Genomic DNA, 26,215 nt, shown 5'->3' on the forward strand with positions numbered 1-26,215 from the left:
CCAGATAACCAAACACTATTGCCATCACAGGAAAGATAAGATAAAGGAAGGAGACTGATCAATAAAACGATTAAACTCACTGGAAAACCACTATATTAGGTAGGTCACCAAGTCCATCCCCATGCCAGCTTCATCCGTTCCCCACTGCATTCTGAAGTGTTTTGTCTAGTCTAGCTTTGAATCACTTAAAAGTGATGAGATACCCACCGCTTAGACACTCTTCTAGAACCTCGGTACCAGGAAAGGTTTTCTGATAGTCAGCCGAGGTTTTAATTTGTTCAGTTTCATCCCATCAGTCCTAGTTATTCACCCCTGCCTGTCTGAACACTGGATTCATCTCCTCCTTGCTCTTTGCACAAATAGTTGAACAGTAAACAGTTACATTCCCAACATTCTGTTGCCAAATGGCAATAATTTTAGCTAATCTTTGTTTTCTTTGAATTCCTTCCAAATTAATGCCTGGCAGTTGAGGTAAATAACTCTTGGCTTTGGTCTCATCAGTACTAGTGCAGAGGGAACACCATGGGAATAGCCCATGAAGCAATACTTCTGCCCATGCAGCCCAAAACTGTCTGTATTTTGGCTTCCTTACCTCATTGTAACCTGCTATCCAATTTACTGTTCGCCAGCTCTCCTAGCTTTCTTTTGGCATCACTACTTTCCAATTATCTTCTTTCCAAAGAATCTCTGAGTTTCGGATTATTATTGCCCAGGTGCATTCTCTTGTATTACTCTTGACTGAATGACAATTCCCTCTGTCCCCTCCAATACTTTTATTACTGTTTTTCTTCCAGTGAATTTAGTGATCGAGTCCTGGAGACTGAAATCTGAGGCACCAAATAAGTACAGCAAAAATCAGTAGTGCAAACTTCTTCAAACCACTCTCTGCCAAACAAACCTCAACTCTGACCTGAAGGGACAACTGCTATGGGAAAAAAAGACTCTAATTCACAGTTCTCATTTGGTTATTTCATGTCTATATTTTAAACCTCTCTAGGCCCCTGTGTATTATTTCTCCAACTCCATGATATTTTCCACTGTCTCCCAATTTTTTTGGCCCAGTTTATTGTACAAACTTGGCACTAATCTGCTTAAACCACTGATTCCTGTGCACACTAAAGCAGTACCACTTATGCTTTTAAGGTTAATTTTGTGATAACTAATAGAAACAAGAATTGCCCAGTCAGAATTTGCTGCTGCATGTGTCTGGAATCAAAGGCAAAGTTCCAAGTGGCAGGACGTTGGGGAGGAGAAGGGGAAGCAGAGAGAGACACCTTGTATAATTAAATACTTTCATATTAAATTAACTGAAAAGTCATTAGAAATAAACAAGTTAAATAATTCTGAATCACAAGTTCGAAAGGAGTCACGAGAGAGCAAGGAGATCTGCGTGGCCCAAACTGATTAAACAACATAATTATTTTAGCATAGCCTTCACAGAAAACATTGCACTGAACTTGACTGAAGTCTTCTGAAACAAACGAAAGTGGAAGAAGCCATAACAGATATTTTACAAAGATAGTATGTTGTCCTTAACAGCAGTTTTAGAGCAGAACAAAGCAAGGGACAGTTTCCAAGCACAGCAGTTCTCCCCGTTCAGTTGTTTGTTCGCAGACAAGCTGTTTCCTTTCATCTGGAAAAACTTACACAATAAGGAGAAAAATACCTCAGTAGACTCTGACTCCATAATAAACAGAAAGCCCAAGGGGCAGTCCATGAGAGAGCTCTCTGGGCAGAAATCGATCATTCGGTGCTTGGATGCTCAGAAGCCTTCTGGGCTTAGGCTGATGTATACCCTACTGCTGACTGAAGAAGCTAATAAGTTCGTGCAGGTATTTCTCATTCCTCCTGAGAAAGTAGCAGCCCCTCTAGCTCAGTGTGAAAGCAACTGGAGGAAGTGTGAGCAGAGAGATAACATGCAGACAGAGACGTGATTATACACAAAGCTTGGGTATATCCCTGTAACAGTGTATTGGGGGGCAGGGGGAGGATGAAGAAGACATCAGGGCCACAGAGCGAAGACCAAATACTTAATTCAGATCTCAGCATAGCTGCACTGTGGCTGAGAAGATTCTGTAAAAACATCGCTCTGAAATATTGTTTTGATAAAAATGCTTCTCCTTGTGGAATTCAAATCTCCAACTGTTCCACTGGCACCAACATCTCTGCAGTAACAACACATGCCACAGATTGTGAGTTAACTCAAATTACATTTCAGATCTGGGGAGGGGAAGATGTCAGTGGGAGGTTTATGAACAGTATGCTCCAGCTCTGATGTTGTTATAACCAGATGGCTTCAGCTGTATCATTTACAATTAAAAAAAAAAAAAAAGTGTGTGTGAAGTTGGCAAAGTGTTAATGCAACTGGAACAATCTGAACAAGTAGCCTCCTTCATGCATCTGAATTCAGGGAACTTCCATGACACTGAGTGTACCCTGAAGACATATCTGGCCCTACAGGAAAGGCTGGGACAGACAAGTCCCAGAACTGATTACCTTCCTAAAGGTATATCTCCATTCCTCTGGGAAAGAGACGGCCAAATCTGTATTTGCTTTCCAGTAAGTACTTCCCCAAAGAAGGGGTGGGACAAGTCATGCCAAGACCCATTTACCTTCTTGTAGGCATGTCTGAATCCCCAGGAAAGGCAGAGTCAGGGAGACTCCCAGAACAGTTGGTCATGCTATCCCAATGGGTTGAAAGCTTTGTGGTTTTAACTTTTCAGTAAACAAAGCTTCCGTAGAATAATTAGTCAGCTTTACGCCTCTCAATTAACTGGCAGCAAACTTTTAAAGTTAGAATGTAGTTATAACTTGGGGATGCCAGTTCGCAGCTCTTACAAAGCTGGAGCAGTGGGGAGAATGTGAACAGTTGACTACACTCTACCTAAAAGAAAGTGCATACTAAATCCCACACACAGGTTTAGTTAGAGTTTAAGCAACAGATATATTATGGGAATTTATGAGACAAGTGAAATGTGGAAAAGGCAGTGTGTATGCTGAGGATATAGCAAACAGGGGAGGGTGGGGAGAAAACGCTTTCCTGCAAATCACGATTTGATAAAAAAATAGCGTGAGGATTTAAAAAAGAGAGGATAAATAAAAGAAAAAACCCCACGAGCACTGAGTGGAGGTTCTCTCTTTCACACAACGGACAGAGGCTGTGAAAGGGAATAATAGAATCAGAAATTAGAAACAAGTCATCTAATCCATTTCCCAGACAAAGCTAAATTGTTCTCTATAGTACATTTCATGCCCTGTCTGGACATCTTGAAGCCAGAACAGTTTCCCACCACCCTGAAGCAGTGTGCTTCAATTTAATCTCCCTGGATATCTGGACCTAATGATGGCCCAAACAGATGGCGTCTCTCCCCTGCATTCAGCCATCCGTCCTTTCATACTGCTGTTATTAATCAGTTGAACAACTGCGCACCCTTCCCATATTTATATATAAATACAGACACAGGTAAGGCTAGGGATCAACTTCATGCACCTAGTATTAAAACAAAATGTTCTCAGGTACTTTGGCAATACCTGCTAAGAGGAATAAAACGTAATTTGGCATTGCAGCTCTGTGAACAACCTCCCTTAATAAATCCCATTTGGATTCTGGGAATGGCGTGTCAGTATATACCCTATAGCAGACTGAAATTGAACCCTTTGGGAATTGGTTTTCAACTGGGAGGAGTCTAAAAATAGAGGGAACAAAAAAAACAAAAAAAAAAAAAAAAAAAAAAGATACCACACAGTACAAAATAGTAATTATTTATATTTTCAAAAAGAAAAAAAAAATTACCAGCTATTTTGGAACTTCTTCCCTGTAAGAAGAGTGACTAATAGAAAGGAACAGGACTGGCTCCTAGACAGTCAGCAAGTCAGGTACAAACAATTGATAAGAACCATTTAGCAACTCAGGATAGGAACCTTTGACGCAGCATTCATCAACAATAAAACTTCTCCTCTTTTTTTTAAAAAAGGGGGAAAAAATAAAGCAGGGAAAAATGCCAAAAACATTTCCCACAATATCTAAAAACAGGTAACCACTGTCCTTGTCAAACAGCACACTTCAGATCAAGGATTTGCCGGTCCTGGAAAGCCAATGTAGATTTGCAAAGGCTGCCTTTAGTCTATTCACATCCTCCTCAGCACACAGCCTTTTGCTGTCTCTTTTCACTTCAACTTGTCATTTAGTAAAAAGTTTGTTTTTTTTTTGCAATCAACATACAAGTGCTACTAACAGAGAAACTGATCTTCTTGTTGCTGAATGGCATTAAGGAGTTACACAAATGTCCTGTTTTTTAGCACAGCTGGAAGGACTTAAATTTTTTTATATAAATACTACTGGAGCTCCCACCATGTACTTCCTTTTCGGAACCTCATTGGAAATTCTCTTCTTTTCCTACTCTCTCCAAAACTAAAACGTCTTCTTTGCTCCAGGTGTCTGACGATTTGTTCTGTGCTGTCAGACACAGAGACATTATTTCCCGCCAGTACCACTACTGGGATAGTCTGAGTGGGCCGGTGCTTAAACAGAACCCCGTAGTTATTGACTTAGCCAAGTTGAAGGGAACACACAGACGATGCAGTGACAGGGATTCATTAGGTTGAACAGCCCCTGAGCCCCAGGCCCACCCTCCCCCCTCTCCCCAAGTTACTTGGTGCTGTTTTAAAAAGTCTGGGTGTCACGAAGCAGTCTTTCCCCCCACAACAGAGTAAAAGCTCCTCAGATTGCGCTGTCTACTTGGTGGTCAAGGTCAGAGCAGCAATGGCTGCTGCTGCTTCCGGAAAAACATGGAGTCATGTAACAGGCACGGCCTTAGGATTGCTTCAGTCGCTTACGTGGTGGTCCCAGGAAGGGACACTGTGCAGAGGCCAAAGAGCGATATGCCTCAGCCACCAAATGGGGATGCGATACCACCATGGACTTCCATCCTGAGGTCTCCATGACATCAGAAGCATGACTAGAAAGAAAACAGAACATTAAAAATCGAGAGTTATTGATTTTGCTGGGTAAACAATATTAAAACAGATTCTTTTCACATGCCCTGAGGAAGTTCTCTCTCTTGTTTACTGCACATGTTATATCACTTACAGTATGTTCACAAGTTTTGGTCCTGCTGGTCCAGTTTTTGCTTTGCACTGTCCTTCAGCATGATAAGATTTAATGATCCAAACATGAATGTTCCAACGCCAGAAAGACACAATGTATCCCTCTTTTAGCCCCCATTCATGACAAGTGATATGATTTCTCCACATATACCACATAGGTGGGAGACAAGACAATTATAAACTAGCACCACAAAAGATTTCAAACATTGATATAGTCAATTGTACTTAGGAAAATATCTGCTATATTAACATTTACAAATATTAATGACTGCTCTCTCCCTCTAGTGGTATTTTACATTTTAAAAGTTCTCAACGACACAGAAATGGCGAGACAGTTCAATAGTCTACAGAACTCCCCTCCTGAACTGACCCAGAGATAACTCATTAATTCATCCTTAGAACTAATGGCATTTTCTATGATGCCAGACAAATTTATGTTTGTATTTGGGTACCACAGACCATAAGGTTAAAGAAGATCACGACTCCCACCCTCTGGGTTTATTAGTCACAAGAGGACTGGAGTAAATTCAGCGGTTTCTTTTCTCCTCCAAATTTGTGTCATTCTTGCTCCAAGGCTGAGACTGGAGGAAACTTACTAGTTAATGAAGTCCACAGCTTGAGTTTTTAGCTGATCAGCACTGTGTAGATCAGCCAGGATGAGAATCTCAGCTGCATTTTCCACTGACAGGTTACTGCACAGTGCATCCTCGCACATCACCTTCAAGCGTTCCAGAGCATACTGCAAAAAAGAAGCCAATTTATGGTTACAATGGAGAAAGCCTTAATTTGATCTGCACTGAAGCTCTACTTGTGTTGCTTCTCCCTTCAGTAACAAAGAATACGCTATCATGCTGCAAAGACCTCTCCACTTTGTTACACACACACAATCTGTATTCATAAGAGGCTTCTGACCAGCAAGAGAGTACAGTAATTATATGCCCACCCTGAGCAGAGGAATGGACAGGCATCATACCCATCATAACTCTTATCCCAGCCTTCTTGTGTTACAGCATTACAGGCGTTGTTATCATGCTTAAGGATGACCTGGAACTCTCATTTTAAACTCTAATTAGCTCAGATATTGCACACCACATACTGCTGAAATCTAGTGCTTCTCTTACTCTATTGTTACACATACGGTTCTTGTTCAGTGGACAAACCTATGCTATGGTAAATGCTCCACAGGTGTTCTTATGTTCCAGTTTTCACTCTCTTTGTCATTAATGCTCTGCAAGTCAAGATGAAGCTTGCTCAAACACAGAGTACTACTTTTATATTATTAAGATGTTAAACAGAGGCCCTTTCTACCTGTTTCCTTTGATAATCCAAGTTTCATAGCATATTTGAAAAGCCTGGGCAAAAGCCCTACTCTCACTTGTGTTTCTCAAGCAGTTTCTAGTCATCCTGTGTTGCAACAGTCTCAGTAGGGCCAGGTCAGTAGTCTGATAAGAAACTGAAAGGGAACACTAAGGAGAAAAAGAACAGCTATCAGTCTCACACACCACTTCCTGCAGCACCTGAATCTGTACTGAAACAATCTGTAGGCACTATGAGCCAGGTTTTGAAAAGCAACCAGTGATATGGAGTGCTGAACTTGACAGCTTAAAAGGATCTGCTTTTTAGAAAGTGCTGAACATCCAGCTTCTTAAAATAAGACTTTAAAAAAGTCTTTCAGTTGGGCACCAAAAAGTTGAGGCATCTAGAATCACAGTCACTTTTGAAAATCTTGGCCTGTGAGATTTGACTCTGGAATTGATGTCTTTTGGATGAAACAAAACTGAGGTCCTGACTCATTATGAATCTCACGATGCCCTTCACAAGTATAAGGCCAGCAATCCCAGGATTCTGACCAAATTCTAACTTGCATGGTTACATTCAGACTACATAAATTCTCCTAATACTTCAACATGGTAAGGTTTCCTCACTTCTTATCTTAAAATGACGAGTATCATTATTGAGTGTTCTTAAAGAGCTGCTGCTTTTCATCTGAGAGGTAACTACACTTCAGTGGTGGATACAATGACCCTTGTGTATAGTTTATAGTGTTTTTTGGAATCCCTTTGGGATGAGAAGCTGTATTAATGGCAGATCCTCATTAATATGTGAGAGATTGTGTATGAACTACTTCCGGACTCATAAGGACTGCTTAGTTTACCTACAGTCACTATAGTGCTGGTGTCTACCTCATTTTCGATGCTCACAGTATGAAAGGCATTGTGTAAAACTAATTTTTAGACATTCTGGTGCACTTTATTCCATTATAGTTAAGGTTAAAATCAATGGCTTCATATAAGACAAGACATTTTTCATTTATAAAAAAACTTGGTAATAACGGTCCTTTCAGCTTGAATCATGGCACTCACAGCAAGGACAGTTCTCCCCTGCCAAAGAATCTAAGGGAGATGGCAAGTTTGTTTAATAGTTTGACCTCTTTGTGAGAAAGGGAAATATACAAATTAAGCTAGTAAATTCTAACTGAAAGAGTTTCAACACGGGAGCAAGGAGGACGTTTTGCAAGCAGTTATTCCTATTATTGTCTGTGTTAACAGAAGCTTAAAATTATTTTCTGTGGATACGGAATACATTTCTTTCCCCACATACTATTTTCATATGGATTTTCACTACGAATAACAGCTCTCAATGATGTAAGTGGACAAAAAGTAGACATTCTTGTCTTTCAGGTACAAAGTTTTTTTTTCTTTCTTTCTTAATTACACTTTTGAAAAAACTGCCTAATAGCGGCCTTCCCCAAGAGACTGAAATAGTATCTCCTGGGTTTAGAAGACGTGTTTTGTTTTGTTTTGGGTCTAATTACCTATTTTCTCCCAAGAGACTCGAAGAGTTCAGAAGAAGCTGTTTCAGATCTCTTGGGCAAATATTAGATGTTTTATATGCTTTCATGAAAGATTCCGTTTCTGCTTTTAAAAAGACACACGAGGACTTTAAAGGGAAAAGCTATATTAAAAGGCAAGAAATTCAAACTTAAAGCTAACTCTCTGCTCTTAATATACTTCTGCTATTTATTTACTCTTGCCTCAGTTAAAGATGGTATCCGAGCTTTCAATCAATACTATTTAAAATACAGAATAAAACACATGGCAATGGTTATACTGTGCCCAAGGATCTGTTTGTATTACTCCCCATTTTATTCTAGTTATGCCGTTATGAAGCCCCCATATGGAGCATTTCACTTCCACATCACCAGTTTCAATTAGGCCCTGGTCAGTAGTGACGGGAAGTGGTTACTATTTGATGGCTGCATGGTGATTTGTGTGGAACAAAGTTACATGCATCCACATCTTAAAATCCACCATGCTAATTGGCACCCACAAGAGAATCCAAGGACTGAAGAAGCATGGAGACTGAACTACGCTCTCACCCCTAGAGGTGGTCCCTCCAGGTCAGAGTTGAGGCACAATGGCAGGGCAGTGTGGAGAATCTTGCACTGCTGCTACCCGTGCTGAACCTGTTTGGTGGATAAATAGAGGACTTTAGTCTCCAGTGCTGTCAAACTGGCACCTTTCACCAGCACTAAGTTCACTTTTAAAAGCAAAAGAAAGGAAATAAAAATTCTGGTTATAGATTAAGAATTTCCACCAGTAAATATGACTCATAGGCCAGCAACGCATCTTCTGTCCTTGGTGCTCCAAAGGGAGGTGGACAGAGGCTGGCAGGCTAGGCTATTGCAGTGCTCTTGCCAGACAAGGACTACCACCAGCCCTCTAGCCAGAATATCCCCGATACCTCCCTGCATTAGCCCTGCAAAGTCACAGTAGGGTTAAGGCAAGAAGCTTCCTCCAGTGGATCCATTTCTCCTCAAACTGCAAACATCATTCTCCATCTCCCTTATGTTCAGGGCATCCCTGCTAGAAGCTGCTACTACCAACCAGCCCAGAGGGAAAAGCAAAGACTAAGACTATGATCCCAGTCTGGCAAAACAGAATGCTACTTTTGAGATTCAGTGCCCTGGCCACTTAATTCTGGTTCCACTCTCAACTTTCCTCCTACCTCATCCCCAGCTCATATGCTAGACTATGAAGAACAGAGATAAACCCTGAGTTCTAGGGCAGTTTTTCAAATGAGCACTTGTGACAAGTATTTATGACCAACATGAATTTAATAGAACAGAGGTGCTCTATCTCCTCTCACTACTTGAACTGAGGACAGAACGGTTTGCATTAATTCCTCTTACGAGTTACATTTTGTATTTCTATCATTTTTCCTATGGTATATAAGACTAGGTCCAGTTAATAGGAGCAGTTCAACAGAACTGGCCAGGAGTATGTTTCAGCAAGAAACACATGCGCATGAGAGCACGTGTGCACACATGCTCATTTAACCTCATCCAACACTCCCTTAGTACAGTTCAAGGATCTCTGTGAAAATATCAATGCCGTAATCTCCAAGGCTCACCATGTAAAACAAGGCATATGTCATTGCCAATCCCCCAAACCACCACAAATCCCAACTGTACCTTGTCAGCAGCTGCCAACAAATCGTCAGCCATTTTATCGAGGTTTGGCGCCTTCCCCGTGTAAATAAAGCACATCATTTCCTTAAAAACTTCAGGTTCCACATCATTGATTTCAACCCGATTCTGTTGCAGGAGAATGAAGATTATTAAGATCCTGGCACAATGATAGAAACAGATCTCTCTACACTAGAGTTTTCTGAATTTTGAAAGTATTTATACAGAGAACTCTTAAGCAACATGTACCACTCACAAAAGTGTGTAGAGGGAGTAAAAAAGATTCTGTTTTATTTAATAGCTTCTACTTGTCCCTATCCTACTGCACACTCTTTCTCAAGCGTAACAAAGATCACAACTATCTCATTGATCTTTCTTCCTCCTGTCAAGGCAGCTAAAACAGACTCCTGTATCCAATATGAAAAAACCCCAAAAATGTTCAAAAATTTGCACTTGTGAGTTACATCAGCTACTACCTGGCAGTATCAAGTAATCAAGGATATTAAGAATTGACCTGAGATCTATTTGTCCAACTTGGAAAGCTCCTTCTCTCTTTAGACACTGACCTTTTTACTTTCTTCCATCTCATGTTCAAACATGGCACTGAAAACCGGGGACCGTGCTGGGGGGGGGAATAAAACAAATATAATTAAAATACTAGAGAGATATAACCTTCAGCACCTCTGGGGGAGAAGGGGTAATACCCAGTAGCTTTCCTTACCCAATCTCCTTGGTATTAAGACAGGAAATATTACAAGATAACAGCAGTCACAAACTCAAAATACTATTACACCTATAAACTCTTTTGGTGACCCAGTGTCAATGTAACTTTAAAATGTGTAACTTAGGATTTCCTGTGGCCCTCAAAACAAGGCTGAAGAGCAAATGCAGAGATCTATTGCAGTGGACCTAAGCAAAGATGCTTCAGAAAAAGCTGGTAACCTCCCTCCACAGCTGCTTTGGGAGGGAGGTTACAGTGCCAATCACAAACAACCTCCTCACTATTCTCATCTAGTGAGGAAGCAGACAATTCCACTAAAGGGGAGGAGAACCCTCCCCCACCCCCAGCAACATTATGGCAGTAAATTAGCTGCCATTGTCAAAGCAGGATCTTTCACTATAGAACTATAGTTGAAAGGGATCGGAGGCACTTTTGCTGCTATTTCCTGGAGCATTTTCCTAAAAGCAGAAGTAACTCAAAGACTTATTATGAGAGCACTCCATCTGCCATGCTGCTGCTGTCTCCCATGCTGCTAAGACCTGCACAAGTCAATACCGACCTGCCAGTATGGCTTTGTGAGCCTGGAACTCCTGGCCTGCAACACACAGACAGCAGTCTGTGAAGCGAGAATTCTCCCAGAGTCCTCCTAACTCATCCGCCAAACGGCACTCAGGTACCTTCACCATGTTCATGGTATTCTGACCAGAGATATTGACTGAGTCCTGTACCACACTCACCTGAAAAGAAGCAGAGTGTTAAATTTATCTACAACAGGCTTCACGTTCCAGGACATGTGAAGGGAGATTGAGAGATCAAACCTTCATCTCCCAAATGAAACACAGTGGAACTAGATATATGCCCACACTGAAAAGCCACCTATAAAATTGAGGAACACTGATAGAGGCAGCACAAGTGAAACTTGGATGGCTGCTGTTGTACTTGTTCTGTCCTGTCCAAGTTAAATTTCAGAATCCTAACAGTATCTGACAAGTGAAGATGGACCTCAAAGAAGGGAAGCTTCTTGATTAAAGAAGAAAGAGATTAAGTTTTTGGAGTGAATGTGGGAGATGTCTTGATAAACCTTTTCCAGTCTTTCCTTGACAAGGTTCTGTAAAAAAAAAAGGCGCCCTCAATTCTTGTATCCTTCTAACAAGCATTATAGACTCAAGGAACCAGCTTTAAGGAAATAGAGGGAGACCTTCCCAGATAACTCAAAACAAAGGTTTCATCGATGCTTTAGGTCCAAATTAAGGGCCAATCGGCTACAGGATCTGATGGCTGGACTCAGTTTCTTGACAGTTTTCAGGAAGCAGCAGACACCTGAGTACATGAACTATACCATCTTCTTGACCTGTTAAAAAGAGGACTTCCAGAACAGTGACTTGAACTCAAAGAGCTATAACCTAGGCCCTTTTCAGACTCATCTAAGAGGAATTCCAAATCCGAGCTCAGTCATGAATACTCAGGGTCCAGAATTCTGACTTTGAATCAGCCAAATAAGATTTTCCAGATATCTGCATACTGAATTCCTTCCTGAAATGAATAAAATAAGTTATCTGGCAAGAATAACCAAAAGGACTAATCAAGGAAAGGCTAAACCATCCACTCTCTCCAGGCTGCAAGTATCGATCCTCTGTAGCCAGTTATTTTCCTGGAATTAGAGAGCGATTTAAGAGCAAAACATAATGCAGTCAGTCAGGAGATGGAGAGTGAAACACCACTTGCACAGACAGTCCAGAGAATCTCCAAACTGATGAGCAAGTGGGGTATGAATTAAAAATGCTAGACAAGGACCATTATTCTCCTCCCCAACTGCATTCTCAACAACTTGATATCAAGGGTCAGAGTTGGATGAACAAAGGAGTGGAGACTTTTTAGAAAAGCTAACAAAACAGAGAAGATGCTGCTTAGAGAGAGACAATTAAGCAATCTTCTGGTCTATAGAGAACTGGCCCATAACCTCCTCCTTCAGCCCCCACAATCCCCCCCCCCCCAACCCTATATACCACTGACAACCCCCAGGCAATAGTCTCTCAACACCAAGTGTTCCTAATTCCTTAGAGAGCTTCTGGATGGGAAACATTCTTGCTGAACGAAAGCACAGCTGCAAGCAGTAGCGCTCAGCACCTGTGGCCAGCAGAGAAGTGTTAGAAGAGCATATGGCACACCTGTTTATGTGCTAAGAAACTTACAGCATCAGCAAAAGTTGTTGAGAAGGAACTTTTGCTGACTTTAAGCTTACAAATTACATTCCCTTCCCCTCCAACATCAGCAACCTATAAACTTAAGCTTCTCCTCCTGCACAATGAATATAGACGGACAGGCGGAACAAATCATGGAACAGATAACAGGAAGAAAGGTTGTCATGTGAGACCAGGAACAAATTCTCTTTTTCTCTTGGGTAATGCAGACACTTGGCTTAAGGATATGAAATGACAGTTGGGCAAATAATGATATTTTGGTTCGCTGGCTATTCAAAAAAAAGTTTCAGTTCTGTCAAACTGAAAACAAGTTTTGGTCACCAAGTATAGAAAGGGTACAGAGAAACTGGTAAGGATCCAGAGGCAAGCAACAAAGAAGATCAAAGGGACTGAATGCAAGCCATGTGAGCAAACCCTGAAGGAACTGTGTACGTTCGGTTTGGAAAAGAGGAGATTAAGGGGGAATATGATAGCAGTCTTCAGATATTTGAAAGGCTGCCATAAAAAAAAGATGGAGAAAAGTTATTCTCTTTTGCCACAGAAGATAGCACAGGAGACAATGGGTTCAAAATTATAGCACAACAGATTTAGATTAAATCTCAGGAAAAAACTTCCTAACTGTAAAACAGTAGGACAATGGAACAGACTGCCTAAGGAGGTTGTAGAAGCTTCTTCCCTGGAAGTTTTCAAAAAGTCTTGGATGGTTTAAACATAACAAATCCTGCATCTTGGCAGGGCATTAGACTAAATGACTCTTGTGGTCCATTGTAACCCTATGATTCATAGGACAGGAAGAGGAGGAGGAGCTGCTGGTAGTACCCTCCTTACCATTTTTAGCCCAGTGGTTAGGGCACTCTCCTGGGACATGGGAAACCTGGGTTCAATTCCTTACTCTGCCTAATGGAGAAGGGATTTGAAACTGGGTCTCCCACATTGTAGGACAATGCCCCAGCCACCAGCTATGGGATGTTCTGGTGTGGGTCTTTCTCCACCTCTCCTCTTGAAGCTGTTCCACTTTTTAGAATTAATTACATAGTAACGGAAGCAGGAACTTGAAGTTGGATCTCTCACATCCTTTGAGTGTGACTTTATAGGCTGGTAGTTAAGGCATTCACCTTCTCTTTCCCTGCCCCACTGACTATTCATTGACTCTGAATTGCCATGAATGACATTCATAATAATTAAAGGAAAGAGAAACAAAAATTGTTAAAGCAACACAGGCCCCATCCAAAACATTTTCCTAAACATAAAAACATTACCACAAAAATTAAAGCATGAATCCCAATCATGACAGGAATGGCTCAACAGTTAGCACATAACTGATTGAGTAAGTCTCTTAAACAAGGTGTCTGCTGAGGCAAACAGATACAGCCTATGATGTTGGAAGAAAATATGCAGAGGAAAATAGCCACCCTGTACAACGGTAATTGAAGCCTTTCCTTTTTTGGTTCAGGAGGCTGCTGCAGCAAAAGCGAAGACTTAACCCTCATGAAAAATCACATCCATGATACACAGAAAAGGGGGGCTAGCTGTCCCTGCTTTCTGGCAAAGGTCCATAGGTACCAGGAACACTAATTTCCAGTAAAGGATGAAGAGGAACAGAATGCAGGGGGTCAAAGAGAGACACTTTAAGAACTAGATTAAAGACCAACATTTTCAGACCTGGATGCTAAATAAAACTATATAACTGGATTTAGGCTCCTAACTTTAGGTATCCTGGTCTGAAATTTTTGGTTTACGGCTCTACAGTGCTTTGGAGACCTCCAAATAGCCGTAGATAAGATACTGCCCACAGGAAACTAGAGGATAGAGAACCCACTTGAAAATTCTTCTCCTCAGGGAGGCTAGAACACACTTAGAAAACTAAGAGAGAAACCCTTTTCTAAAATCTCACCAGTGAATAATTGGAATGCCCATTTCTTATCAGAGATACTCCTGGATGCACAACACTGAGGCTGGGATTTTCAGAAGTACCTTGGTGACTTAAAAAGCAGAAGTTCCATTGAAAGTCCATGAAAGTTGTGTTCCTAAATCAGTGAGGCACTTTTGAAAATCTCACTGAGCAAGCACAATACAGATCGTGTAATATACTAGAAGTGGGATTTTCTAATGCTCTCAGTATTAGCTTAAAGTTTGCTCCCATTCAAGTTAATGCTCCAACTGAAGTTAACGGTAAAATGTTTGGAAATAGGACAACACTGAGCACTTTTAAAGAGACCCTCCCTAAATGTATTCTTCTGAGAGGGGTCTTCATAACACTTTTGGAAATCCTTCATTTCTCAAAAAAATATTTCTCACGAGCCAGGTCAATAGCAAAAGATTACTTATTTGGTGCTGCAAGCAAAGGCTCTGGAAGAGTCTGTCTTTTTGCACATAAAGCAAAATTTCAAGCCATTCATGATCAGTATAGGAGCTGTTCAATGCGTCCCTGACAGTTTACACAAATTATCACTGCTGTGCCTTCCTCAGAGGTACATACTATCCATGTGGCTTGTTCTTGAACAGCAAAAGGGATATCTATATCTTTCAATTTCAAGATATTTGTGTGCAGTTCTTGCTCCGCTACAGTCCCAAACAATTGCAGTTTTTAATTCAAATGCACTCTCTCACAAGGGGCATCTCTGGTCAGTTTGAACACTGGATTTGTCTCATAGCCACAGCCCTTCAGAATATTATTCCTGCGTAGTTAGCCGGTTGAAACATTTTCCCACCAAACTGAGCAATAATCTGTCATTAGCTGAAGTCCTCCCTTCGACTCAGACAGGTATTCGAGGTTTTACTCTATGACACCCTTAGTCTACTCTACAAAGTTCTCAGGTACCCAAGCAAGGTATATATTTAACAATCAAAAACCAAAAACTGCACACTTCTATAAAGAAACCTTTCCTATTGTAAGAGTGATGTATGTTGGGTAAGTTTAGGAATCTTCAGATTACTTCTGCTCCATTACCAAATTTCTTCATGGACCCACTTACATTATCAAGTATTTGGAACCAAAAAAACAAACCCAAGTTGATACTAGTCCAGTGAATGTCAAATAATGTGTTGTTGATATAGAACCAGAACTGGAATGACAAGGAGCATCTGAATGTATGTTTGGTTGTTGTCCTTTACCTCTGCAGGTGACCTCAGAAACACAGCAACCGAAAATAAATGAAGTGGCAATATTGTAGTCAGTCACAAATTGAAAAAAAAAAAAAAAAATCCATACAGCACTGCAAACATAGCCAACACTCCTCCCCCACAGGGGCTCCACCTGTGACTCCTTAAAAACCAATCCTGAAACAGAGTTGTGAGTATCTGAAGCCAATAGAATTGCTAGCATTTCAGCCCAACAGAGAGACTTGCCTCACAGAAGAGAGTGAGTTTGTCATCTGGAAGAAGTCCATTGGCCTCATCCAAGAGAAAGTCTCTTCTAATAAACTTCTTGAATCCCCAGTCCTTGCCCTGCACAAATCGATATGCTCGCTGGCTCTCTGAAAGACAGATATGTTGATTCAAACAAATGCTGGCGCTGTTAGCATGAACAAACATAGAACACAAGTAAATGACCCGAACAGGTAAGAGCTACAGATACCCATTGCTTTTGTTTCTTCTCCTTTAGCATTGAGGATGGAGAATTTGAACTTTGCACGAACTTCACTCTTTGGACAGCTAACCAATAATAGGTAAAGGGACAGGTAATCTTTACTTTCTTCATCCAAGCCCTTAGGGTTCACACGCAAACACCTGTAGAAATAGACATCTGCATGAGATGTTAGGAACAGTTTTCTGGCAAGGCATTCACAGCTTTCAATGGAAGAGTATTATAAAGTTTACACAATAAAGCGTACAGCAAACAAGTTCTGCTACGCTGATCATTGACTAAGGTAAACAAAACAAGAATACTGTGATATTTCTTCTAGATTACATATCCTATATGGGCACTTAGGTAGGTCCAGAAATATGAATCTGTCTACAAGACAATCAATTCAAAATCATGAAAGGGCTACGTACTTCTTAACGGTCTCCATTAGCAAAGTATAAAGACCCTAAACTACAGAGACAGATCCTGCTGTCTATGTTGTATGCACCCAAACACTATACCAAGGCAACACTCTGTTTTCCCTGAGTGTATGTTGTGTGTGCCCGTGAGAACCGGGACCTCTCTGCAGTTTAGATACGTTAGATGTATCTCAGTGTGCTAAGGGCATTAACTTCTCTCTCCAGTTTGGATATGTTGGGTGAGTATCTTCTGCAATCTTTCTTACCATTTCAGTTTATCATTGGCTCCTGATGAAAAGGTTGAACTTTTGATGACCTCACCCATTTCCTCCCGGCAGAAGCTGAAATTGTTTATGGTCCACATGTACGAAAACTTTACCACCTTAATCTGAAGATTCAAAACAAGAAAGCAGTTCAGGGTCATGACTGTGCACAATGAGCAAGTAGAGGGGAAGAACTGAAATAACCTCATCACTATGTTACTAATCTAAGATCTGCCCACGCCCATGTCTGCACTACACAGCAACCTATGGAGGGTTCTGCCAAGGCACCTGACTTCCTCTCGTGCATGTGAAAAGTAACCCAAGGGAAGCACAAACAAATCTAGTTCTATAATAGTTGCATGTCCAAAATGGACCATCAGTACTTTTTCAGTCTATCTTAGGAAGTTCCATAAAAGTGAGACAGGAAGGAAGGAAGGCGATAGAGTGACATTAGCCTCCCTCTGCACCCTCTCACCTGACTCAGCCCATGCTGCTTCCATTCATAGGCAGATCCACAAGAAAAAAACAGTGAGTTTAGAGATGGAGCAGTATAAATATATTTGTAACTAAAATCTGATGTAGTCCTAGTTGCATTGGTTTAGTTAGTTGGTAATTAGACTTTTACCTCTGAAAACCTGGGCTCTGAATTTGTTGAGATCACCAAGCTTCTTTTTGTATGGTATAATCTTAGTAAACTCCGACCATCTGAGCACACTGTGAATTTACCTGAGTGTAGCACCAGCTTTCTGCTACAGGTCCACTCGACATTTCTGCCGGAGGAGGAGGACTCGGCACCCTTGACATCGCCAGTTTGAAGATTAAACAGGGTTTCACAATTCAGTGAAAGAAAACAGTTATGCTGTCTTCACCCTACCTGGCCGGAGAAAAGAGCAATTCCATTAGAACTTGCAGGACATTTTACTCAGAGTAAAAATGAAACAAGAAGTCACACTCACCTCCTCCTTTCAACAACTTTAGACAGAAGCACGTTACGGTGTCTATGCAGCATCTAAGGTGCAAATGCAGCCTGAGTAGATGTATCAGCGCTATTAAAAATAGCTGCATAGATGCAGTGGCATGAGCTTCAGAGTGGATTAGCATTAGTATATATCCAGGGTCCAATGTGAGCTATACAAGCACGCCAAGAAGCCTGTGCCATCATATCTACACTGCTGTTTTTAGCAGTACAGAGATGGAAAAGGTTGGCACGGGTATGCCTGTCTACCCAAGCTGCAATTACACCTCTGTCTGCAGTGCAGACATACACTTAGAAAGAGGGAAATCTGAGATGAAGACCATATTCACTCATGCTTTCGATATATGAACTCTCAATAGGAACAAAACCAGAATATGGACCACATTCCTAGACTAGAGTAGGGCACTCTCTGCTTGACCTGCATTTACTGTTGTTCATCTGGACTAGATGACCTCCTGAGGTCTTTTCCAATCCTAATATTCTATGATCCTATTATTCTCCTAGGCTATCAGTTAAGGTCCATGACATTTACTCCTCATTTTTCTTCTGGCACAGTACCAAACTGATACGTGGCAGTGTGAGAAACAGAGTACATAGTCCAAATTTATTCCAATAACGGGGTTCAGCTTTATTGGTGGTTGAAACAGCACCATCACAAAAAACTTCAGCCTAAGCTTTCTCTCAAAGCTTAGCTGGTCCCTTTCCTTAGAGGGACGGACAGTCACCCCCCCCCCACACACACACTTTATATGCTGGCGAAGTCCACAACCCACAACTACCATAATGAGTCAGCAGAATTTACTCAGCTGCTGTACAGGGTTGTGAAAAAAAACAACAGAATTGTTCTGTAAACGAACAACCCACTTGTTTTGCACTCCCAAGGTTTTTATTAGGATTTTCTCTTATTTTGTGGGGAGGGGGTACCGTAGGGAGTTGGGAGGATTCATTAAAAAAAGTGCACCAAAACATTACCTCAAACATTTGCATTAACGCATGTATTTCAATGTTTTATTTTTAATACTAGAAACAATAGGATCTAGCTTTCACTCAGAGATTGAAATTATTCTGAAAAGTTAAGAGAGAAGTGGTAATGACATATGGGTTGTTCTTATGCTTGTTAAAAACAATGAGAAAGTTATACAACTAACAAGAAATATAGAGAAAAGGGATGGAGGTACTAGTGATCGGAGAAGGGGTGTGGCCTGCTTGTTGACTCAGTTGTTATTGAATGTTCACAAGAGGGGAGTAGGAAATGCAAGGATCTATGAGCTTCCGGAAGAAAGTCAGGGCACTTGAAACCATAGTTCTATTTCAAGCTGGCTTTATTTTTCAGTTTTCATATAGCTGAATTCACTACGCGGTTGTTTCTAATTCTAATTGCTGTAAATATGGAAGCTGCTGGTCAATAGAGTGAACCGAAGATTAGTGTTTAGTGATTACTAAACAGTGTATGAATGTATCTGACTTAATGCCTCTGAAGTTGAAGGAAGTGGTAAAACAAAAGCAACTGATTACACAGTGGACGCTGCTTAATAATAATCCTATTATTAACAACTGGCTAATAGCAACATTGTGCTGGGAACCAATCCCTTCCAACTGACTCTAATGTTAATCGGACTTAAGTCACATGCCTGTTGCCAGTATCCAACTCACAACTTTTTGATGTGCTTTCCCTGGCTGCAGCCCAACAAACCTGTCTGAGGCTGCAGGCAGGGCAACAGAGGGACCGGGGCTGAAGCCCAGATGTTGGAGCCTTCCGTGCGGAGCAGATGCTGGGGATCCAGAGGGCTACATAGTACCTCTCTGTGCTCTCTGGGCTGCATCCTGCTCTTGTATTTGGGCCCTGGGTTTGGGAAATCCCAGCATTTCCTTCCTGGGCTGCAGACAGGGATAGAAGAGCTGGGATGTGCCCTCCTTGGCTGCAGCCCCATGAAGCGTGCTGCTGCCCTGCTCACAGCCTTCCCTTCCAGCTGCAGCCAAATCTGCAGGGCTACAGCCAGGGAAGGAAGTGCTGGGACATCCCAACCACTAGTAGCAGGCAGGACTGCAGGGCTGCATTCAGGGAAAGCACACCCTACCGCTTCCTTCACCAGTTGCAGCCATGCAAATTTATTTTCCTCTTACTGGCAATGTGTAGATATATATTAGCATTTTTTGCTGGGAACCAACAGGTTGCAAATAAGTGAATTCTATGGTATTCAATAAAAAAAATTATTGCAATGTAAAAATTGTCAAGAGTTGTTAAGTAACAAGCTTAAAAAGGGACTCTTGCTCATTTTAAGAAGTGCAGAAAGTGAGCTTATTCAAGATCAAATGTGCCATAACAAAACTGTTTAGTAAAGCAGAAGAACAAAATATGGATATGTTTGATGAGCCTCAAGTGAGACATGTTGACTATCACTGCTGTAATCAAAGACAACCAATATAATAATTCAAGTCCCTGTTCCAGGCTTCCAGCAGCTCTTCAAGATTAGTTTCATTGCGTAGCAATGTCTGTCATATTTGACACCCAAAATATGACAAAAAAAAAAAACAGTCTGATCATATCATTAAAAACCCAACTACAACTGAAAAGCAAGTGACTTGGACTTCATAAGGAAGTTGCAGTTGTTTTTTTTTAAAAATGCTAACAGCATCATCTTCAATGTGGCACAAAAAGAGCAATTTAAATAAATAACTAACGCACTTTGTCCAAGATTCACTCCTTCAGAAAGACTGAAATTTGCAGGTCCACTGCCTGATTTTTCAAGCGAAGTAGTAAAAGAAATAGCATCCACATTAATGCAAGACGATTGATCAAAAAACAGCTACAAGCATTCTTATAGGAGAATTTGCATTCCTTCAAAATGGTATTGATTGTGTGTGAAAAGAACAGTATACGATATTGTGCCTAACTTCATGAAGATGCCATTGAAGAACACAAAGAAAGGTACAGTAAAAAACTTACTAAATTGACTGCATAATGAAAATAACTGTGTGCTTCCGATTGTACAGTGTCTAGCACAACAGAGACCCAATGAACCTAATCTTCAGACATATGAGTGTTCAGAATTATTTAGGCTTTATTTTCTCAACACCAGCACCTAACAGTCCTACAGCATGCTGTAGATGCTCAGATTATTCTGTAACTACCATCAGCTTCATGGTTGATTGAAAAAGAAGGACTGATGACATTCTCAGGAAGATTGTCTCTCTACATTTGTATTGAACAACTGTATATTGAAATATGCATTGAGTATGTGGACTACTTTGATCAAAACATAGCATATCTCACACAACAAATCTGTGGCAAGGTTCTAAATTTACAAGAGCAACTGAAACTAGTTTTGGAGGGACTGGACAGATTACAGGCTGATGACACTACTCTCTCAGGCCTCGTCTACACAACAAACATAGGTTGACATAAGCTGCATTAAGTCGATCTAATAACATATGTATCTACACTACCAAGTCCCTTCCGCTGATCTAAGTGGCCTGTAAACTAGACTTCTGTATTCCACCTCCATGAGAGGCATAGCGCTTGATTTGACATCCACAGGTCGACATGGGTATAGTGCAGACATGGCATTGTGTAATTTGAATGAACTGGCCTCCAGGTGTCATCCCACAGCGCTCCGCTGTGACCTCTCTGGAGAGCACTTTCAACTCCACTGCAGGTCAGCAAGGTACACAGGAAACAGCTGCTCCCATTAATGCCCCAGGAACTTCTGAATTTTCATTTCCTGTTTGATCAGTGTGGAGAGCTCACCAGCACATCTGATCATGGAGACCTAAGGCTGCAAAGGCGCTCCAGCATGGAGTACAGAGGAGGTGGTAGATCTTATTGCTGTGTGGGGAGAAAAGTCTGTAGAGGCAGAACTCCTATCCAACAGAAGAAACGGTGACATCTATGCTAAGAATGCACAGGGCATAGGGGACACCAGCAGTGCTGCGTGAAAATAAAAGGAGCTTCGGCACGCATACCAGAAGACAAGGGAGGTGAACGGTCATTCTGGTTCTGCCCCACAGACATGCTGCTTTTATAAGGATCTGCATGCGAATCTCAGCGGTGACCCCACTACTACCCCAACAGTCTCCGCCGATACCTCTCAGGAGCCCTGGGTGCTTTGTACAACAATGAAGAGGACACTGTTGACAAGGAAGATGAGGAGGAGGAGAATGTGAGGCAGGCAAGTGGAGGATCCATTCTCCCCGACAGCCAAGAACTGTTTTTAATCCTGGAGCCCATCCCTTCAGAGCAGCCCATCCCTTCACAGCAGTGCGTAATGCCATGGAAGGCACCTCTGGTGAGTAAACATCTCCAATCAAAGTGGACGTTAAAAAATAATAGCATGTATGTTTAATCTGAACAAAAATGTAAGTGCAGTGGGTATCAGTGACAACTCCAGCTACACAGGTGGTGCTCTCCAAAAAAGACAGCTTATGTGCAGGGAGATAGCCTGGGAATCCTCCATCATTCCTTCTAATATAAAGCTCAGAAAGGTGAAAATATCTTAACAACCAGAGACTTTTCCATCTGGAAAACTGAAATACAGTAATGTGCAAAATTCCATGAAGTAAACATGCCAATTATGGAGAAATAAGGGGATGGAGATGTGCAGAAATTTAACTCATTCCAGGTCAGCGAGGGTTCTCCTTTTCTAAGGTAGAGTGAGGGATCCATTTATGCCAAACAGGAGCTGGATAATTCCATTTATTTATTTATTTATTTGCACTTCAGCCTTCTTTTCATTCTGTAACGATCAAACCCTGAAGACCTTATAGACCTCTTCCTCTTAACTAAGTACCAAGGGAGAATTATTGGGAATCAAAATGGCAAACAGATACAGAGTTTGCATCCAATGTGTTCCAGTACTGGCAACTCTTGCGATTTTTTCCACCAATGTTGGGATTCTGGCTGGAGCTAGCATCCATTTCATTACTATGTGAGCAACTCTGGCCCTAACATGATTCTGAGCCCAGCCTGGGAAGGATAAAAACATCCTCTGATTGGCTGACTTCCCCAACTTCTCACCCACTGGAACAGAGCCACCAATCAGGACTGATGTAGGAAGAACTCTCCTTTTCTCCCTCTCCCCATCCCCACAGCAACCTGAAGCCATTCTCTCACAGGAGAGGAGTCAGCTGGAGAAAAGGCAGTTCAAGGTGCATCTACTCCTCCCCGACCCTCCTGTAAGCAATGAACATGGCTCCTCTGCTGCTCCTCGCTCTTTCCCTGTAATACCAAGCATGCAAAGAGGCAGAAGGGGGTGAAGAGCCCCTGGAACTGCTGCCCCCGCAACCTGGAAGGTGAGAGGGGACCCTGCTGCAGCACCCTTCAGGCCTGGCGGATGAGATGCGCGTTAAAAACCTCAGGAGCAGCTGCAGTGAGGCTGGGAGGCTGAACTGACGGGGGTGGGGTGGCAAGACTGACTTGGAGGCTGGTCGGGGGCAAACTTAATTCTTGGCAAAGGAGAGGCGGATGAGGGGATGAAAGCTCCTGCAGTGAGAGTCAAAAATCACCTACCTAATAAATTTGGAAGAGAGGCAACACTAATTGTTACACACACACACAGTACAGGCAGAGGGAGTTAAAAAAAATCAAAAGACAACACATGCACACATGATTTTGTGGTCAATCTCACAATTTTTAATCTTTGGAGGCTGGCAATAGTGATGTTCACAGGCAGGAGAAGAGATGAGAAAAGTGGTATCATCATAGTAAGGAGAGAAGTGTCCTGTGGAACATTCATTCCACCTTGATGCACTGCACTACTCCCTATTTGGGATGTAGAATAAATTCAGTTGACTGTTTGCATTAAAAAAAACCAACCAACCAAAAAAACCATGAATGCTCTCTCAGAGACCAAAAACCTCTGCATGTTACTCTAGGTTCCAGTGAACTGGTTGCCAGTCTCAGTCCAATAGTCTCTCTGAATGAATAAGCGAATCAGAACCATTTGCTAATGATATTCCTCTTTACACACTTAATGACCCTACAAACATCAGTATTTTTCATCAAGGGAGAAACTGAGTATACAGGAGGAAGAGTGAACAAAACTACATAATTTGTTTGTTTTTGCGCTAATTTCTTTCAGTTACAGTTATCCAGGTCCAAAATATTCAGACAGAGATGTGATTAAGTTGAAGGTGCGCCCTTAAATCACGACTGCCCAGACATGCTATTCTGTATTGTTAATGGAGCATGAGCTTTCGTGGGTGAATACCCACTTCATCTGTTAGTCTAGAAGGTGCCACAGAACTCTTTGCTGCTTTTACAGATTCAGACTAACACGGCTACCCCTCTGATACTTGTATTGTTAATGATGTTTTAAGAGTATTGGATAGACACCATGTTGTTATTTTAATTTATTTAAAATAACTTCATGCCAACTCATTTCTATAATAGTCCCTGGCATAGTGTGCAATAGAAGCTTCCCTCCTCTATCAACTAGCCAGCTGAGTTACTGAGGTAATAGGAGCGTCTGGAAGCTGCGTGACTTTAAGATGCATAAAATAAAATCTGCAACAAAGCTCATGTAATTTGGTTAAATACATTGCATTAAGTTATTGCCACCACTTAGTCTGGACACACAGAATTTTTTCTTTATTGAGAGAGCATAGGAAGGGAAAGAGGATCAATTTACCAGAATATCAAGACAGAACCCAAACATGTGGGTTTCCTTGGAAAGCCCTAAAGACTGGCAACCCATTATGCTTTCATTTGCTAACTTTCTACCTTTAAAAACTTAGTTTAAGAATGTCAAATTAACTTCTAAAAGAAGTTTAAGCTTTTCTATTAATTGCTTCTCTTCCTTCAAAGCACCCATCTATAGAGTCCCAAAAGGCTCAATTGTCAAAATTCACATGAATTCATTTGAACTGGTGAGGCACCATAGGCTGGAGTGCCAGCAGTATGCAGCCAAGCCTAAAATTCCATATCTCCTTTACATCAAACAAAACAGCACCACAGCTGTTTAACTAAAAATCACCACTGGGCGAACAGCAGATGACTAAAGCTAAACTAACGCAAGACTGAGGAGACCGATGGTAGGACGAAGGAACCTGCCTCCTTATATAACAATCCTGCCAGGAAGGGCTTTTGTTCTCAAGTTGTTAAATTGAGTCACAACCTTGGGCTTTTTCTGGTTTGCTTTATGCTACTTGTTGCAGAGGGCTAGACAAGTGCATCACTTCTAATCACACACAGACTTGGCGATGATGCAGCATGCATTCAAGATCTTCGGAATACAGTATTAAAAGCGATATCTAGGAATGAAGCAAAACACCATAAAAAAAATCCAATGGTCCAAAATGAGAACACAACTCACTGTTAACAGATCCCCCCACAGCTCTGCCCTCTGCATGGGCTTCCAGTTAAGAGTCCAGTTCAAGGTCTCTGTCCCAACATTCAATGCCCTCCCTGGGATTGGCTTCTGTTACCCAAGAAATCACCTCTCCCAATAGCTACATTTTACAACAGTGGAGTGGAGGCTTGCAAATGAGTATTGGAGACAGAATTTACAGGGGCTGAGCTATATGAACTTACTCCAGCAGAAGAATGACCACGAACCTTACCATTTGTAGAACTCAACTTAAAACTAATTTCTTTGACGTGGCTTTCCCTTGAATTTTTCCCACACACAAAATAGAAAGTCATAAATTAACTGAACTATTTTCCCCACGGAATAGGAAGATAGTTTATTTTCTTTTTAAATGCTTGAGAGGTGCTCAGATACAACTGAGATAGACTAAAGCTACATATTAAGAGAATTTGATGTTTACCTTCTGATACACCACTGTTCTACCACTCCCCTAAAATTGTGTGTTAAGTCATATGTAGTACAGACAATGTTTCCAATGGCAACCTCATTTAGAAGTTAATAATTCAGTTATAAACTTTTTTCTCTGGACAATAATTTTGCAAAGAGACAGGGGTAATTTTAAAGCCACTTGTTTCACCCGCAACATCATAACTTTGAGATCTAGTGAACTCTACTAACAAAGGAATTTTCAGAAGCCTACTGATGTTAGGCAGAATAAGTCTCTATAATATTTAGAAAAAGACTAATTAGCAAACTGATTGCTGCTGCTTTCCTTCTATTAGTTTTCAATACATCTTCTATTTAAGCAGGCTTCAGGCAGAGCTGATCAACATCTGACAAAACCAATATTATTAGAGTACAAACTAGAGAAATATCCTTGCAAGTGTTTGCAAAACAATCTGCAGGAGCTCAAATCTTCTCTCAAACAAGGGCCACACAAGATAACTGCATGAAGTGGTAGAAAAATAGAACAGTCCACAAAACTAATTTTATCACAGCTTTTAAGTCTGGAACTAGGAAATGTGATCAGTCATGGAACAAAACAAAAAAAAATTGTGGTTTCTTCATCACATTTGTTCAAAATAAAATGAATATCCATTTTAAAGAAGTGATGTGGGGATCTGGATTATACTGTTTGAGTGCTTTTCAATAACTAGACTGACGATTGGGTAAATCTTAGCTAACTAAGAGT

General features: G+C 41.2%; 1 protein-coding gene across 9 annotated transcripts in view; it reads right to left on the reverse strand.

Moving 5' to 3' along the window:
- Positions 1-3,746: 3,746 nt before the first annotated feature.
- Positions 3,747-26,215, reverse strand: part of SPOP (speckle type BTB/POZ protein) — a 32,772-nt gene continuing 10,303 nt past the window's right edge. For 6 of the 9 annotated variants that reach the window (XM_032791493.2, XM_032791494.2, XM_032791498.2 and 3 more), the window contains 9 exons: positions 17,470-17,617; positions 16,747-16,868; positions 16,074-16,225; positions 15,845-15,972; positions 10,855-11,032; positions 10,141-10,196; positions 9,581-9,703; positions 5,703-5,845; positions 3,747-4,958 (listed from right to left, as the gene is read on the reverse strand). In XM_032791493.2, coding sequence (XP_032647384.1) covers positions 4,814-4,958; positions 5,703-5,845; positions 9,581-9,703; positions 10,141-10,196; positions 10,855-11,032; positions 15,845-15,972; positions 16,074-16,225; positions 16,747-16,868; positions 17,470-17,547 — 1,125 coding nt within the window. In that variant the 5' untranslated portion in view covers positions 17,548-17,617 and the 3' untranslated portion in view covers positions 3,747-4,813. The remainder of the gene's footprint in view (positions 4,959-5,702; positions 5,846-9,580; positions 9,704-10,140; positions 10,197-10,854; positions 11,033-15,844; positions 15,973-16,073; positions 16,226-16,746; positions 16,869-17,469; positions 17,618-26,215) is intronic. The other 3 variants (XM_075059618.1, XM_032791496.2, XM_032791500.2) reach the window with 1 other exon arrangement.

This window comes from Chelonoidis abingdonii, chromosome 21 (genome assembly GCF_003597395.2).
Source record: "Chelonoidis abingdonii isolate Lonesome George chromosome 21, CheloAbing_2.0, whole genome shotgun sequence".
Lineage (NCBI taxonomy): Eukaryota > Metazoa > Chordata > Testudines > Testudinidae > Chelonoidis > Chelonoidis abingdonii.